Source organism: Electrophorus electricus, chromosome 13 (genome assembly GCF_013358815.1).
Source record: "Electrophorus electricus isolate fEleEle1 chromosome 13, fEleEle1.pri, whole genome shotgun sequence".
NCBI classification, from domain to species: domain Eukaryota; kingdom Metazoa; phylum Chordata; class Actinopteri; order Gymnotiformes; family Gymnotidae; genus Electrophorus; species Electrophorus electricus.
The window spans coordinates 9476985-9495773 of record NC_049547.1 but is presented as its reverse complement, the minus strand read 5'-3'; the positions used below and the strand labels follow the sequence as shown (position 1 = coordinate 9495773).

General features: G+C 42.2%; 1 protein-coding gene across 1 annotated transcript in view; it reads left to right on the top strand.

Annotated features, from left to right (window-relative positions):
• Nucleotides 1-5778: 5778 nt before the first annotated feature.
• Nucleotides 5779-18789, top strand: part of kif26ab (kinesin family member 26Ab) — a 71320-nt gene continuing 58309 nt past the window's right edge. Inside the window, exons 1-2 of the mRNA XM_027000277.2 lie at nt 5779-6003; nt 6190-6429. Of these exons, the coding sequence (XP_026856078.2) occupies nt 5947-6003; nt 6190-6429 (297 nt within the window). The 5' untranslated portion in view covers nt 5779-5946. The remainder of the gene's footprint in view (nt 6004-6189; nt 6430-18789) is intronic.

Genomic DNA, 18789 nt, shown 5'->3' with positions numbered 1-18789 from the left:
AACAGTTCTCTCACCACACAGTATAAAAGACTGCACCACACTGACAATTTGTGTTATCGGGGACGAACACTGTTTGGAAGACGTCTTCCTCAGACTTTGTTTTAGCTCTTTCTCTTTTCTTTTGTGGTTACCTTTATATGTGATGGACCTCAAATAAATCAAATCACTGTTAACGGAATGATATTCTACTCAAACACCATACGGTAAGACAACACTTGAAGATGGCCGTACTGCACGCCTTGATATAAGGAACTCATCGAACTTCGGGTTCTTTTGGTCTCTCTGATGCAGTGGTTCTTAACAGTTCAACAGTTCTGTCCCAAAATTGTGAAATGTTTAGGACCACTTGATCAGGCAGACGATTTCTGTGGTGCTGCGACAACAGAGGAAGGAGAAGCGGCTTCGTTTGTATATTAACTCTGGAGCAGAGGCCTCGCTGATGCTGTGTGTAGCCTAGTCGAATTCAGCTTTTGAAAATCGCCATTGTATTTGTAGATACCTTTGCAGGTCTGCGATGGACCTTTGTATTTGTATTTAAGAACAGTGGTGTTTTCTCTCTTAACTCCTGGAGTTTAATAATACGAACTCGGTGAAATAAATGAAAGGTTTGGACATGGCATTTTAATACTATTTAAATAATTTTGGCAATAAAAGTTAATTGAACGAAACTAAATTTGAATATATTTCGAATTTTTAAAAAATATATTATATGTACAATAAGCTCTCTCTCGCTATCGCTATCGCTCTCTCTCTCTCTCTCTCTCTCTCTCTCTCTCTCTCTCTCTCTCTCTCTCTAATGCCCCCTTGTGTTCTTTTGTTACAGAATAATTAATTTCTTGTACTCATGCTTTCAGTTTTCAGGTTATGCTCTAAGCAATGTGTATAAGGTTTCACATCTGCTCGCAGGCGCCAAAGATTTTTATTTTGATTAGTAGCGAAACGTAAGTCTGCGCCAACACGTTATCGAACACGTTTGCAGCGCGTAACGCGGGTGCTGTCCGTGGTGCTGAACATGTATTTTGTCATTTGTTTATGCTTCCCAAGTACGGAACAAACTACATATACCCAGAAGCTTGAAAAATGAAAATAAATGGCAAGAGAGAGCCTTACACGAAAGTTCTCGTTTTAACTTGCTTTAAGATGTTTGTTCCCGTATATCTGTTGAATTAAGACGGTATCCGTCTGTTCCTGTATATCTGTGCATGTATTTGCTTGTATTTCTGTGCATACGATGATCTTAATCTGGCTCATGGCATGCGTTCTGTATTTTTTATTATCTTCAGCAGCGACCTTAAAGAAATGGCGCTATCTAAATAAACTGTTGGTAAGAATCAGTAAGTGCAATTATTACATTCAATCAGTTTCATTAGTTCATTATGACAAAGAAATTGAACCGATTCATGCCATTGGCACTATACAAATATCAAACTATTAGTGAACAAATCCAGTGTCTTATAGGCTGTTGGACACAAGTGAAAGACGCAAGATCGAAGAGACTGAAGAGAGACTCACGAATGGCAAATAAGTACTGAAATTCAAATACAATCGATTAGCGCTCACACAACACAGCGAACAAAAAACAGTACATTATGGATGTTTTCCAGTCCTTTAACCTTAAAAGTCTTAAACATTAAAATACTTAAAAATTAGTATTTCAATAAAAAATGCTCTTTGAAAACTACAAAACTGTATTTTTGGACGGTAGATAATAGGTTTTTCCTTGTAAGTGAATCATGGGTTCAAAAGGAGGCCATCGGGATTTTGATGTTTACATGTTTGCATTTTGAACTCCACAAATTCAGCGAACACCCCCCCCCCCCCCCCCCCCCCCCCAAGGAACCAAAATCTTTTAAAGGATGGAGGGTAGTTTTGCTCAACCCGTTTCAATAGTCTTATGTTCCGGTGTCTTTTAATAAATAATTCATTAGCGCACAATCAGTTACGGTCTTTAGCCGACAAAGACGCAGCTATCTCCCCCTTTGATCTCAGCAGTGCGCCTAAACAGCATATTTGCTTAACGCGCCTTCTTAAAGCCCAACGGCAGAACCTGGTTAGTGTGTGAGGAGGAAGATATTTCAGCGGTGCTGATGAACAGCCCGGAGCGATTTGCCTACATGCACCACGGCAGCAGATGTCGAGTCGGACTCCCCTGGGACTTTATTCGCGGAATTTCATCAGCATGTCGGAGTTGCCGTGCCTCATCCAGCGTGTAGGGGTGACCACGCCAGCGATGAGAGCAGATAGGTTAGAGGCTGCAAGTGGTAAATCACCTTTATAGCGGAGTGTAATCATCAGGTCCTAAAACACTAACGTATGAGTGACCCCCACCTTTTAAGAAGCTGCGATCCATACCACCCTGTCATCTCAAAAAGAATTGTGTGTGTGTGTGCGTGCGCGTGCTTACACGTGTATGTGCGCGCGCACGTGCGTGTAGGGTTTCATAGGATTATGTGACGATTCTACAAAGTACAAAACACGAGCTATTGAAGCTCTTAAATACTGTGATATTGTGTTCACGGTCGAATTTGTCTAAAATCAGCAGCCCCATTTTCTTAATCGGGCAGCATTGACGGCTCCTTCAAAACGGAAACGACTTTATTATGTCAGTGATGTCTGCCTGCTTATCTACAAGGAGGTCCTCTGTGTGCGCAAGATAAGATTTGTATTAAGAGACCAGCAGTAATGTCCTGTATTTCCAGAGTCAGGGTATAACCAACCTAATCTAATACAATAACCTTAGAATTTAGGCCGCTCGATTGCTACACATTTTAAACAACCTGAGAGCGCAGAATAATTAGGTGGATTCGTGACAGATTAAGCCACAACTGATCAAAAATCACATACAATAGTTTAGGCGGATACGTTTGTAATATGAGAGTGTAACTATTCTGAAACCATTTGGCTTCAAATGCTTAATTGGAAACAGGCGTGATGCGAGTTCACCTTTACACTAAACGTGTGTGCGTCTCTCTCTCTCTCTCTCTTTCTCTCTCTCTCTCTCTCTCTCTCTCTCTCTCTCTCTCTCTCTCTCTCTCTCTCTCTCTCTCTCTCTGTGCATTCGTGTGTGTGTGTGTGTGTGTGTGTGTGTTGGAAATACTTAGGTATACAAAATCTGAGAATAATTCCACAGTGAGGTACTCTACTCCGTATAAAACACTCTCAAAGCCCGTTTTGTGCTCTATCACCCATATATCCCGCTGTTATATATATATATATATATATATATATATATATATATATATATATATACACACTTTATTCATTTTCAAAACCAATATATATATATATATATATATATATATATATATATATATATATATATATACACTTTATTCATTTTCAAAACCAATATCAGATTGCAACATCTTCACTGGGACCTTGTACCAGCTCAGTTGACTCGGGACCACTGCAGATCCCAGGGGTGAGAACGCTTGGGCTAAGCGCTGCGCCACGTGGGGCAAGGCAGAAGAACCAGCACGATCCACGCATAAAAGCCCACTGGCAGCGCAAAATGTGAGCCCGTCAGCACGGACCATAAGTAAATAAGGCTGGGAAGAAAGAGCGAACGAGCGAGCGAGCGAGCGAGCGATCGAGAGAGAGAGAGAGAGAGAGAGAGAAAGAGGTGGAGTTGCTCAAGGTGGTCCTCGAAATACTAACATGATTTTTTCAATCGTGGACCTGCAGTGTAGACAGACAAGGCGTGGATAGTTAGTGGTAAGGAAAGTGTCTCAGAGGGATATTTGCTGTTTGGTTATAGCGCTTGGATTACGGGTGGAATATTTGGCTTGTTGGTTGTTTGGACATTTGGGATAAACAATATTTTTAAACAATAAAGATAACTCAGAAGACCCATTCCGGATAAAGGAAATCGCTGTAAATGAGTTATCCTTTGGATGTAAGACACAGGGCATCTCTGGGTAAAAGCAAAATTTTGGTAAAATGTGAAATGACTCCGCGGAGCGAAACGCAAATGACTTTTCCATATTCGACATAAACAGGCGGATCAGTTCTGTTCAACCTGATAACTAACAATGGATTTACAAAACTCTGAAGATTCATCCGTATCGGACAAACCGAACCCCAGTCTCATTGACTTGGGAACATTCTTTGTGGACTCTGACATAATATTTGGATTTACAAGTCATCTATTAAAACGAAAAGCAAAGGTAAGTGAATTTAAGTGGCAAAAATGCAAGGGAACACTCTACAAGTTGGCAGCAAATATGTGCAAGGTTGCCAATTTGTGATTTCTCAATACCTACACGGGAGTGGCATTTTATTATTTTCAGGACCGAAAGCAGCTCTCATTCTCAGTTACTGACGGACCGTCCATTTGTACCTTCAACTTTGTCACAAGGCAAGAAATCTGAGAACCGTTATGCTTAAACATCCCGCTGCTGTGGACTCGTTTCAGCGTTTCGGGCAACAAGTTCTGCAGACGGCAGTGTAATGATGTGTGGGTCAGACAACGAGCTCGCCACGGTCGAGCGAAAGCAATTAGTAGAACAGCCTATAGCATATTGTAGAGCTAATATCAAGACGAACGGGTAATCACTCACCCACAAATCCGTGTCTACACTCGTTATCACACATAACGGTCTTTCATGCCAGCTACTTCTGCGCAAGTTCCGTTGACCTCATGGAAAGTGTAAAGCGAAATTGGATTAAAGGAATGAATCAAAGTTTTTAGTGCACTTAATTAAGTGGCTTTTCAAAAAAGTATGAACACAATGGAATCTGGGACGCTTTCTAGATTGTCAAATTTGGGATGCCGTTATTACCGTAATTACCGGCTCCTTTAATTTGGACGAATCATCAGGTCTTTTAATTGAGTGTCTGACACCAAAAACCAAAAAGGTTCATTTGCCTTCGGGCTTCACGCCAGGTTCCAGTTTCAATCGGTTTAAACGATTCAATAGCTGTAGTATTGTGTACTTAATAATGATTTCGGTTTTTGTTTAATAGGCTATAAAAGCAAGTTGTTGCTTCTGCATAAGCTCCATATAGGCGATGCAGCGTGTGTGCGAATTAAAGAACTCGGTGCATTACGTTTGAGTTCTGTGCTTTGAGATTTATTTTGAAGCAATATTGATTGTTCTTATCGTGTGACTACGCCTGACAGACAAAGAAGTGGGGAAAGGAAAAACCAGTTGGGCTGGGACTTCAATCATGTGATCACAGTGCATCATCAACATCAAATATTTGCATATTAATTAAATATTTAACAATTATTTTAGTTTTTTCAACCTCAAAGGATGCAATTTGTAATTTGAAAGAATTGTCAGATGGTGGCGCCAGAGTAATAAATAACGATCTGACTTCACGCGCGTCAGTCGCGGTAGCAAAATGGTCACGTTTAACTTGAATAAAAGGACAATTTACGACCAACTTGGATTTATTATTAATTTAATGGTATTTTCCAATATGCAAATTGAAGAAAAATATTTAAAATGAAGGATTTGTAAATAATATTTAAAGCAGCACTAGAATTTCCAATAACCTAAATTAAAAATACGGTTTGAGTGTGATTGCCCTTTTTGCTGTTCCATTAAGACAACTTTATCATCTTTTTGTATGCATGTACAAATCTGATATATGGTTTATGATTATTTCGATCTACTGAAGACACCAAAGGGAGTTTATCTTAATTTTTCGGTTTGACGCTTCTCAAAGGCTATAAAATGGTGTGCGCTCCGCAAACCCGCCACGCCCCTCCAGTTAGTTTACAGGGCTGCGTAGTGCGCAAATTAACAGTAGCCCAAACTTCACCACCGCTTTTCCACGTCGCCATGGGACTACAACGCCAAACTTTTCTGTTGCAATTTAAACCTGTTTTTTTCCACGGTGCTTCTACTACCACTTGAGCAACCGTGTTGCTAACCAACGTGTATAGCATACGGTTACTTTTAAACAAAACGACGTGATAATTATTTTTTTTTAACCGAGATGAATAGGACTCAGGGTAATATTGCACAGGATCCGTCCGAGACCAAGCGGTTCACTGTAAGTTACAATCTGACTGAGATGTTTTTAATTAGCTTGAACAACTTTTGAATATCTTCCACACTCCAACAACCTTTGCAGCGGGGCCGGTATCTTTCCAAGCGCAGCCTTCACGTGCTGTACGTTTGCAGAATGTGTTGTTAATCAGAGACAGATAAGAAGCCACTGTTGTCTTTCGTTCCTAAGGTTGAGGGGTGTCCCAGCGCAGAGTCATCCTTCAAACGCGATTGGAGTCCGCGGAAGAGGCTCCATTCGGCGGAGGACGCAAGGTGCGCCAGCCGACCTCCTCCCGAAGGCGCAGGCTCCGTGAGCGTCTCCGAATCGGATAGAGACGACATTAAGGCAGACTTGTGCAAGCAATGTCAGTTGATCGTAGCTGAGCTGAAGAAGCAAGCCCTCGCGCTGATTGACCCAGCTTCGCTGAAGGTCAGTGAAAAAGTGATATTGTTTCTGAAAAAACAAACAAAAAACAAAACAAACAAACAAAACCCCCCAAAACAAAACACCAAACAAGACCAAGGTCTCACTGATCCGTTTCTCATCACGAATTCGCAACACCTGTAAAGCTCGTATACGTTGGTGAAATAAGTCATATGTTGTATATTTAAGTAAATATTTGTCACCTTGTGTTGTTGGCTGTGTGATGTCTCTGATGCAGTGTGATATGGATCTTTGTTAGTGTCATAACCTCTTGACCCCAACCTTGTACCTAAAGATCTCTAGAGTGAACATTCCTGTTATTGCATTCCACTGGTGCGTTGCCTGCTAAGAGCACCGTGAACTGTTTTTCTAAATGAACACTTTTGGTTGCCTTCATAACAAAACTGGTCATATCAGATTATTGATCCTATCAGATTACTGATCACATCAGATTATTGGTGAAAAGGTAGCAGTCATGCTGAATGGCAGTGATTGAGATGAAGTTTACAGAACTCTTCCAGTTTGGAATGGGATTAACCCTTTACCACACCACTGTGGAGACCACATGCATGCACAAAAGTCTCCACTGAGTTGTAGGTCATTCTGTCTCCATCAAATATATTGGCAGTGTCCAGAGTTTTAAATAACCCCATAACTACGAAGTTAGCATCACCTAAAGCCAATCCAGACTAACTTTGCAATTCTGTCAGTTTCTAGAAACAGAACATGTTCTGTCATTTATGGCAGAGATCTCCACATGCTCTCTGGCCCAAGGTGAGAGCAGCGATTAACCGAATCAAGTCATAGCGGAATGGTTTTAATAATGTGAGAGACTCAATTATTCATGTGTTTTGGAACCCTTCACTTGTCAAGACCATATGAGATGATCTCTGAATGCTTTGGGAGAATCTGTATAAACAGGTCAAAACCCTCCTATGAACACAGCACTTCAGAGTGATGAAGTCCTTTTTCTTGGCCATAAAGGAGTCTGGAAGACACTGATATTTCCTAAACTAATATACTTTCTGAATTTATATGGGACTAAATCTAAATATTAACATATACATAATCATCTTAAAATATGTATTTATTATCAAAATAAGATGCAGAGATCTTTGATAAAATGCACCCTAATTGCAAACAAATGGATCCGTCACTTAATAAACTGAGTGATTGCTGAATAAACTAAGAATGTTTGCTTGACTGGCATTATGCAGTCATGCTCATGTAGAATATGTTTCTGCTACTTTCTGCACCATACGCTCAGAGTCTCAAGGCCTGGGAGCATGTAGAGTGAGGCTCTGTTTGGAAGTGGCCTATTGTTTTGGGAAACAATGCTTATCTCCCTTCTTTTGCATGGCCCTCGGGGGTGTGCGGTGGGGGGCGAATAGTCGAGTAGGTTCGCTGTGCGGTCTAGGGAGGAAATGGACACCCAGTTGACCTTCACCACACATTCAAAGTGCTCCTGTATGCTCTGTATACCCAGCTCCAAATTCCCACCACTGTTAAATATAGGCTCTCAACTCTTTATTGCTGTCTGAGTCTCTGTGAAGGCTTGCCTTGGGTGCTCTGCTTTCCTTTGTGGTGTTTCAGGGGAAGATCTCACACTTGGGTAGGATTACACTCCCCCATCTCTGTTTGACCCTCCTTATCCTTACTTCAGGTTACCAGAGGGGACAGAGGGGTCTTTGTGTGTGTGTGTGTGTGTGTGTGTGTTTGTGTGTGTATGTGTATGTGTATGTGTATGTGTATGTGTATGTATATGTGTGTGTAATTGGTTAAGCATGGGAACTAAAGGGGTCCTGGCCTCCAGACTGCAGTGCTGGTCTTGTGTGGTCCGGAGGTAAAGGGGGGGAGAAGGCAGAAGCTGTGGGCACAAGCTCTATTGGAGGTTGCGAGGGAAGGGCTCCTCACCTGGAGATCAGAAAGGAGACATTGTCCAGGTGGAGCTGCTGAGTGCTTACCTGTGCTGAACTCCAAGACCCAGCTGATATCAGCTGCTAAGATTTGCCGTTTGCCCTTCGACCTTGTTTTGCTTGACCAATTAAGGATGAAAATGTACAATTTAGAGTTTTAATGTTTGAAGTATATTAGGATATAAGTATATAGGGTATGAGGTATGATGGAGATCAGTTTACCCTAATCTGGCATGCTGGCTGAATTCAAGTGGAGAGCATGTGTGGAACATCATGGAGATGCTGCTTTTGGTTGCTCCTTCTGTTATGAGAGGTAGCAGTGACTGGGATTTGCATAAAGTATTTATTTCACAGTTCGTTACCTGCAAGGTGAACTTTCAAACTTGGGTCTTCCTTTCCTGTTCAGTATATGCATTAGCAGAGTTGGAAGTTACTTAGATTTTAGTGACCTTTTGCCCACCAGAAGGATTGTTCATTACACCATTTCTGGACTTTTGAGATTAAATGTGGAATTTAAATGGGAGCTGCTAGACACTGTCAGAAGACGGAACAGCACACACTTCTGACAGTCCCACACACCAGCCTTATAGGTTACACACTGTTTGGAAATGCAATAGCACACACCCTTTACAATCCCACATACCAGCCTGATGGAGTACACACTGTTAGGAAACGCAATAGCACACACTCCTCACACACCAATCTGATCAAGTACACACTGTTAGGAAACTCAATAGCACATACTCCTCACAGTCCCACACACCAGCTTGATCGAGTACACATTGAAATGCAGTCTTCACACTGTACTGGACTTTTAAAAGACAGAACACAGTGTAGCTTGTATTATGTGTTATGTGTTATGTTGTGGTATATAAGCACTGAAGTTGTAAGTGCTGGATAAAGGAGTGCTGGACTTATAACTGTTGTAAGCTAAATTCCATTACATTTTACATTTGGCAGATGCTGTTCTCAACAATAACTTACACATACTGTCATAATGATAAATGTGTTTTCTGGAATCATTCCCAGGACCCAAGGTTTTCGCTCTACTTGCTCTACCAGGTAAGCAGCGGGAACAGGGCTGGGGCATGGGAATTATGAGCACTGGAATTAAATGTTGAATATGTAAGTGCAGGGCTTGTAGGAGTTGTGTATGCAAGCGCTGGGTTTGTAAGTGTATTGTATGTAAGCCCTGTGTGTGTTGGGTATTCCAAGGCTCTTTCTCTGATGCATACTTGTACAGTTAGCTGACAGTGATGCCCGGCTCAGAAACTGCCTGGTCAGCACTGAAGCTATGGTGACAGGCCCTTTCTTTATAGTCTTCTGTAGTGTGTGTGTTCACAGGTGGCAATTAGTCTTTCTTCATGGCCCACAGCATTTAATGGGGCTGACCCCCCCCCCCCCCCCACCTAGGCCATGCCCACGGTGCTCACAGTCCTTTGTTTTATTATTTATTGTCAGCGATTCCTTTAGCTGATATCTTTGAAGAATGACCACTTCTTCTCACACAATGAATGCTGCAGCTTGTGCCTCATAAGTTTCATGTACTTCAGTGTCAGTGTTGAAAATTGTTGAAATTCCCGCATGCTTAACACAGTAAAATGGGTAAAGTATTCACTGAGAAAAAAAAAAACGACTTGGTACTTAACATGTCACAAAGCCTTAAGCATTCAGCGCACAGCTATTTTAGCAGTGCTGGCATGACTTTTAAAGGGACACTCAAATGGTCAGAATTATCCTGAAACTTCTGTGTTGTAAATAGAGATTAACCAGTAAAAAGGAACCTGAGAACTCTCCAGTCCAGCCCTGGATTCCAGCTGCATTGTGCACTGCAATTATGAGATCTTTCAACAAGACTGAGGAGCTGGACACCTGTGTTAGATCAACTCTACCATATGGAGCAGAGCTGTTACCCCTCCCATTGTTGTGGGACAGGGCTGCACACTACATGGTATCAAATTTAATAAGATGAATTGGTGCATGGAGGGGGGCTTTTCGTGGCTATTGTCTAAAGAGAGGGACTGAAGTGGCTGTCATCTATCTCGGTTGGTCACTACATCTCCAAAGCCTTCTGCTATAACCTGCAGGACGTCTGAAACGCTTTCATATTGCAGGTCAAAAGCTTCCACAGCCTTTGGCCATTTTCTGGCCACATGTGTCACCTGATACAGTGGATGCCATGAGCTTTTCCTATGCTGTTCCTATTAACCTTGTTCTAAGGCAAATGACTGTCAGAATGATATTCATGGATGGATTTGGGAAATTAGTGGCTCATTATGAAGACTTAGTTCTCCAGGAAAAATAGTGTGTGTGTCTGTGTCTGTGTGTGATTGAGAGAGAGTGAACAAGCAAGAGCGAGGATTTGAGGGAGAATATGCATGTTTGTATTTGACATGAAAGGTCAGAGTGTTTGGTCTTTCTGGGAAAGGATATGAGGAAAAGGTTAGTGTGCATGGTCTGCCTCTATCACACTGAATTGTGACCCAGCCAGACTATAAAGCTGAATAAGTCAGCTTGATTCTGAGTCTGAGTCTCTTATACGCAGTGATGTAAAACACATCAACACTTCTCGGCTCGTGCATACATCATAGCCAGTATCAATGCACCATTGTAAGGAATGAATTTGGGCTTTTTGAAGCCACTTTTACATAGAACTGCAAAACCACATCACAACCTTGTGATCACTCCAACACCCCATAAACCTTTGAGTAGGCTTCTAGGAGAGCTTATCTGAGCCGTCTGGAAAACTGATGTGAACTTTGTTTTGTTACGACTGCGTGCTTGAGTTAGGTAGGTAATACTTTGCTTTGATGACACCAGCAACAGTGGTTTCTTCCTGCCATATGTGGCATGTTTTTCTCGTGGGAAGGCGGTCCAGTAAAAGGGAAAGCTGCAGAGCTTACTGGAAGTCCTGGTTCGACAGGCTCAGCCCATCCCTTCTCCTGGAGCCCTGAAGGGGGTACAGCCCTGCACACACCAAACCAGCTGCTATAAATCAGTCACCTTTTAGGAGCCCCGGGGGCCGCGTGCTTGCTCCTGAGGTTTGAGCTGGGCACCAGCAGGATTTACAAAGCTTTTTTTCAGCATCCCTGTGGTCTCTGTATCTCTGTATTATTTGTGAGAATATACCAAACCTTCTAATAATGAGATTATTTTGGGTGATCCTTGTTTCCTTCTAAAAATCACATTGTTCAAAACCTTTTTCAGCTGAGTGGGGCGTGACATACATGTACGTTTGAGAAGATCTTCTGGAAATGCCACCTAAATGTGCAAGAATTTCAGTGCTTGTGCCAGCATCTCTGCCTTCCACAGTGGGCAGAGCACTGCACTGATGTGTCTGGCCAGTAAGGCAGTTTGTAGTGGACCCTCTGATTGGAAGAGTAGAAGTGCTGGCAGAGGTCCATGGTGGGCGTACATCATGGCACAGGCTGAACGCCTGGTCGCAGTGGCCGCCTACCAGCGCAGGTTTCTGCATGCAGCTCTCACCTCATTCATAACCTTTCATCTTCCACCTCGGGCCACGGAAGCTGAACCACAGGAAATGATGGAGGCTCAGTGAACTGCATCCATAGCTACTAACATTTGCTTGTGTAAACCTTGGTAACCGATGCACAATCAGCAGCGTTTGAACTTGTTTTTTGCAGGAGGCTATTCAGAGATAACATGGGTATTTAGCTGATAAGCTAAATTGTTTTATTTGCCGTGTCACTTTATGGTGGCAAGATAAAAATGGGTGTTTTTTTGTTTTTTTTTTCTAATAATTTTCCTCAAGATTTTTGTCTTTTCCTCAATGTGAGCATATGTTTTCCTGAAGATAAGCCAGAACTGATTAGCAATTTTACATATGTCATTCCTGTTGATTGACAGGCCTTGGTGAATGACTGTGAGGTTGGCCTCCAGAAGCTGGGTTTGGATTTTTAATGCACAGTGAAGTTACACACTTCTCCCACTAGGGGCACATGGGTCAGTCTTCCCATATATTTGCTTATACACTCAGTGTATAAGAAAGACAGCCCTGTGCAGTCACAAGAGAAGTTAGGAAATGGTATTTTAATATTTTGTTACTTAATTAAACAGATTGTAATTACACCTTCCCGAGCGAGTGATATAGCATTGTTCTGTTAATGTTATTTGGGATGGTAATATAAATGTTATGTGACACTAGTAATGCCGTGATGGATAATGGTTTCTATTTTAGTTAGTGTGCAACTTAGAAATACCCCACCCAAAGTCCACTTCTGTGAAAGATTGATGTGTGGGGTTAAATGGTTTATTGGTTATATTTTGGGGAAGATGAGTGACAAGGAGCGCGAGAGACAGAGAGATTGGTTGCATAGAGGTGTCTAGTCTAGCTATTTGTTGTTTGGCCTATGTCTCCTCTGTCAGTTTGAGCCTTCTTTAACGTGGCATCAGGTTTCAGTGAACTAACCTATGGATAGACAGATGTCTCCCATGCAGTTTTGTGTACTGTCAGGAATATAATATATATATATATATATATATATATATATAATATTTTAATCTCTGAAGTTTGTGTTCCTAAGAGGTAGTGATATTGATAGAAATCTCAATAATAGGAGTTACCTTCTCCATGTCTGCCCCAAAGCCCATGTGCTGTATTTAAGTAACAGAATGATAGTGTGCTGACTGTGGAACACTGGGCCTGAGCTGAGACTGAGGGGGACAGAGAAGCCAGGTCAGAGGAGTGATAGAGAGGAACAGACGAAAGCAGAGAACGGGGGCAGGAGCAGCAGAGAGAGGAGGTATGAGAGCATTCAGTCTTAATGTGTAGATGAAGAAAGAGCATGGAAACATGCTGACATATCCAGATTAACAGTAACTGCATCTCTCTCATCACGTTCTGTTGGAAGAAGCACCAGAGGGCATGACATGGGAAACAGGCTCCAGGGAGTCTTTGGGCTCTCTGTGTGTATGAAAGTTCCTGTGTGTGTGTGTTTGTGTGTGTGTGTGTGTGTGTGTGTGTGTGTGTGTGTGTGTGTGTGTGTGTGTGTGTGTGTGAAGATGGAGGCATTAAATAGAGGTGTATACCCAATGTCTGATTGATGTCTGATGCCAGGGGCTGTCTGTTATCAGAGCCAGCAGACTGCCGCACAGATAAAGAAGTGAACAGGTAGGGCTGTCTCCTGGTGGCTCTGAAGGCTTATATTCTCAGACGTCTGGCTGTCTGTCTGCTGACTGCCTGTTTTGGCTTGCACAGGATAACAGGACTGTTTCAACTGGCCAGTCGCAATAAACAGCTACAGCATTTGTGTTTGTGGCACATGAGATGTAGGGCAGGTCTAATATCTGTACCAGACATCTTCAGTGCTAGGCTTAACCCTAATCTTCCTAATTGGGGTCTTTGAGAGAATTTGAACACTAAAACACGTTTCATACAATTAGCTCTACAGGAGAACTAGAACATCTGAAATACACAGTATATACATGTTTTCAAAAAGAAATTGACTTAACTTGTATGTAAATGCTCTTGGAAGAAGAGTCACTTTGGACAGTCTTTGTTTTTTCTTCAAACTAGCAAACTGGTAAGGCAGTTTTAGCTCAGTGGTTAAGATACTTGACTTATAATTGGAAGATTGCTGTTTCAAGCCCTGCTATGGTTGGGCCCCTGAATAAGGCCCTTAACCCACAATTGCTCAAGTTGTACTCATTCATAATTGTAAGTTGCTTTGGATAAAAGTATCAGCTCAATTTAAATAGCAGCTCTGGGCCCACAACAATTGCACAGGGTATGCTGAGTTTTGATATTGGTAGAAATCTAAGTTATAAGTATTTATACTTTGGCAAAATAGGCCTAGTGTGAACATAAATCTTTTCTTGTGGATAAATCTTGCTGAATGAATGAACCAGCTTGTTAGCAGTAGTAATGGAGATGCCAAATCATGCCATACTTAGTTACCTCAATCAGATCTTCTTAATCAAAGAACAATTGAATTTTGGTCTTCTACAATGTTTGGTCCTTTAGACCATGAGGAGAGAGACGAACTGAAACACCCACACACTAGATCTGACCACAAATAGAGGGCTCTTGGCTGTTTCCCTCTAGAACCTTTGAGTGACATGCCTCTTTAAAACAAGTTAACATGGTTCCCTGGGATCTTAAAGCAATGTTTGGGCCATGCTTTGGTTAAAATGCAAACCCTTCTCACTCGATCTAAACTGCCCTGTTCAGCACAGACAACTTGAGTTCCTGTCCCTTTAATAACGAGTCACTGTTCACCCCACCCCCCTTTTCATGAGGTGCTGATGCAAGTACAGCTTTGCACTACCAATTCTCTCTTAATAAAAAACAAACATACTCACACATCCGTAACCATGATTGGGAGCTTTACAAGTGAGCGCTAAACTTTGGTATAAGTATATACCAGTATACAAGTATAAAGAAGGGTATCACAAAAGAGGCTCCAGTTTGCCAAACGACCTCTGAAAGCTGAAGATCATTACAATGCAGTATGTTTTGCAGTATGTAGCAGTATGTGTTTGTGTCTAGGTGCATTTCACAATTTGTTTCAGTGTGCATTTTATCTTTCTATATCAAAGGTCACATTTGTCTGGATCAGATGGGGTCCCATCTCTCAGCCACTCTTAGGAACATAAGCAACTGTCACACATTTACAATAAAGCTGAAAGCAGCTGGTGGTGAATGGAGTCAGTGCGGAAGGACTTATGTTTAAATGTGTATATATACACACTTTAATAGGGACACCTTGCTAGTACTGGGATGGACCCATTTTTGCCTTCAGAACTGCTTTTATTCTTCATGGGTCAACAAGGTAGTAGAAAAAGTCCTCAGACATTTTGGTCCATATTAACATGATAGCATCATGTAAATTTGTCAGTTTCACATTCATGATGCGAATCTCCTATTCCACCACATACCAAAGGCGCACTATTGGATTGAGATCTGGTGACTGTGGGGGCCATTTCAAGTACAGTTCAAGAAAACAGTTTGAGATGATTTGAGCTTTATGACATGCTGGATGATCCTGCTGGAAGTAGCCATCAGACGATGGTACACTGTGGTCATAAAGGGATGGACAACATCAGCGACAATAGTCAGGTAGGCTGTGATTGTCAAATGATGCTCAGCTGATATTAGGGGCCCAAAGTATGGCAAGAAAATATCCCCTACACCATTACATCACCACTAGCAGCCTGAACCGTTGATGCATTGCAGGATGGATCCATGCTTTCATGTTGTTTATGCCAAATTCTGACCCTACCGTTCAAATGTTGCATCAGTCTAGCACCAACAACCATGTCACGTTCAAAGTCACTTTTCTTCCCCATTCTGATGCTCAGTTTGAATGTTCCCTTTCCCATGTCTACATACGTAAATGAGTCTACATGCCTAAATGAGTTGTTGCCATGTGATTGGCTGATTAGATATTTGCATTAACGAGCAGTTTAACAGATATACCTAATAAAATAGCTGTGTGTGTGTGTGTGTGTGTGTGTGTGTGATGTGTTGTGTCCTTGGAATGCCCTAATTTATCCCCCATTGTTTGGAACTCACACTCATATGTGGGTTCCATAAATCTTGGCTTTGAAATGCTAGTCAAAGTTCATGCTCTGGCTCATTTCTTGCTTGAGGGTCTGTCTTCGTGTGTGGCACACACATGGGCCTGTGAGTGTGTGCGTGTTCATGTGTACACGAATGTGCACATCTCCCTGTATACTGTGTCACAAATTTGTGACTGAAAGAAATATTCTGCATTTGTATGATAGCTGCTTCTATTTATTTATTTAATTAATTATTTATGCATAAAGAGGGAAAATTTGTTGCTTGTTGAAAGATGCTTTGTTCCTGTTTTGTGTTAAAAAGCATTCTTTCCTTCATTCTATCAACTATTGAACACTCGAATTCTGTCAAAATGTCACTATGTGACATGCTTTGTGTGATATTGCCGTGCAGTGTGAAGGTGCACCTGTCATACAACCCTGATCATTTTAAAGTCTCTTCATTTTTCATATTTTATTACCTTAAATATAGTCACTTTTCAGGTTGTATTACTTTAAATAGGAACAAAACATCGTGTCCTGGCCCTGCCTCATGTCCTGGTTACTGCCTCATGTCTTAGCCCCCTGCCTCACATCTTGGACCCTGCCTCATGTCCTGGTTACTGCCTCATGTCTTAGCCCCCTGCCTCACATCTTGGACCCTGCCTCATGTCCTGGTTACTGCCTCATGTCTTAGCCCCCTGCCTCACATCTTGGACGCTGTCTCATGTCCTGGCCCTGATTTTAAGTTGTCAGGTTGCCTTGTGTTCTGAGCGGTGAAGATGGAGGTGCTCTATCTTCATCTCTATCTCCATCTTTATCTCAGTCTGTGCTGGATGCCTTCAGTTCACACAAGCAGAATCTATGGAGCCTTGTAACACTTCACTATAAGCTATAGCTTCCTGTTTCGCTAATAGAATGGGCCTTGAACTTCAACTAGGCGAGATAACGGGATAAATGGCCTTTTAAAGACCCACAGAGATATATGTTTGAATCTGACACTGTATGTCAGCTTCCCTCCTGTGTGCTCAGTGAGATGGGGGGCTAAGGGTCATAAAAAGTTCATACATACAACGCATTTTCTCATATCCAGAGATCTAACCAGCTGCTGTAAGCTCTATTTGAGTTGAAGTTGAAAGCCTTAAAGACTTTGCTCAGATAATGACTCTTGAGTGCTTTTCTTGCTTCACATTTATAGTTTCACCTTATGCACTATGGAATCCAAGTGTCTTCAGTATCAGGCTACATTTTAAGTTAACTTGCCTATTTGTAGATTATGCAATCAATAGGTATTAACAAAATAAACCAATAGGATGCGCTCACTCTTGTTCTGGCTTGGTTTTGTGTTAGCCCTTGTCTCTCAATGACCATGTACTTTACCAGTGTCTTAGAAGTCCTTTACTGAACCGGAGTGCCCCTTCCTGCTTCTATGACAATGTTTATGATCTCACTCAGTGTTGAAGCGAGCTGTATTACCAATCTGTTACCATAGCAATGATGTCACAGCTGAAGTGACTCTCTATTACCCCTTCTGTTACCATGACACCATTTATGATGTCACAATAGAACTGTCCATCTCCTAGCCTGTGGTTACTTTAGTGAGGTTTTATGATGTCAGCGTGGCAGAGCTTGTGTTTTATCCCTGCTGTGTGTCAGCTAGTTTACTTCGCACCTCCCTTTATGAGGCCCGCTTCTATCTTTCCCACGCACTCCGCTCCTCAGTGTGGCCACTCTTGTGCCGTTAACTAGAGCAGGTGGGCCTTCGGCACGAGACCGTGAACTTGCGGGAGGGCTGGGAGCTTGGATGTGTCGCATTTCGGCTCCTTTGTTCAGCATGTTGTGTGTCTTGGTTGAAGTTTTATTGTCACAAGCTAATTGTCAGTCACACTGCTGCTTTTTAAACATTGTGCTCAGGTGCACCCATGATAGATTATTATCATGGCAAAAGGGAGCAGCTGGTGTGAGAGTGTCTCATGCTCCACTTTCACATTATGACCAAGCAAAGTATTACAGATAAAAGCCTATTGTTCCATGCGCCATGAATGCATACTTATTCTCTAACAGGGTTTTTCCACACATTTGCGGTTTGTCTGGATGAGGGTGTTGATGTGTTGCAGCCATAAACTAATCTTGTGTTGTGAGGGAAGAGTAAAGTAGCCATTATCCACAATGCCAAACCTCTGGTTTGGTTTTCACTGGCCGAGATCATTAAAGCCTTTATCGTGTTGACTTGAACGGCTGATGGGCTCATCTATATCTATTTGCAGAATACTCCAATTCATTTGTCTCCAGCCATTTTGTGATCGTATACATTGCACCTCTTAGAATGCTTTAACCCTGAGTAGTCCACCCAAGTGTGTGTGTATGCGTGTGTGTTATTACCAAGTTGTGACTGATGCTGTCAGCATGTTTAGGGTGGAATTCTGCTGAAAGCAAGCCGAGGTAAACATCCACAGCATTTACAGCAACAGTAACATTCTTTTTCCTGCCAAGAAGTTTCGACCCTGCGGCCGTTATCTTGGTCAGTTTCCCTGCACCTTTTATGACTCTTCCTGCATCCAAAGCGAGATTCCCACACACATGTCTGTCTAGGCAAGGTGAACACCTGCGGGGGAGGTTGGCCTGGGCCTCCTCCTCACCTCTGCCTGCTCGCATCCTGCCTTTGTAGGAACAGCAGTTCATCTCTGAGGATGCCCTGTATTCAGTCTAACAGTGGCCCACAGGAAGGCCCTCATTCTCTCATGCATCTGTTCACACCTACAGCTGGCATGCAGGCTGGTAGGCAGGCAGGGGCTGGGTGTAGAGAGTGCTGATGTTCATCACAGTGGAATGGTGTGACTGGCAGGACAGTGTTGATAGCAGTTGTGTAAGCTGTGCTTCAAACCTCCCTACCTGGTTACTGATCACTGAATCTAGCACATGAAATAAATAC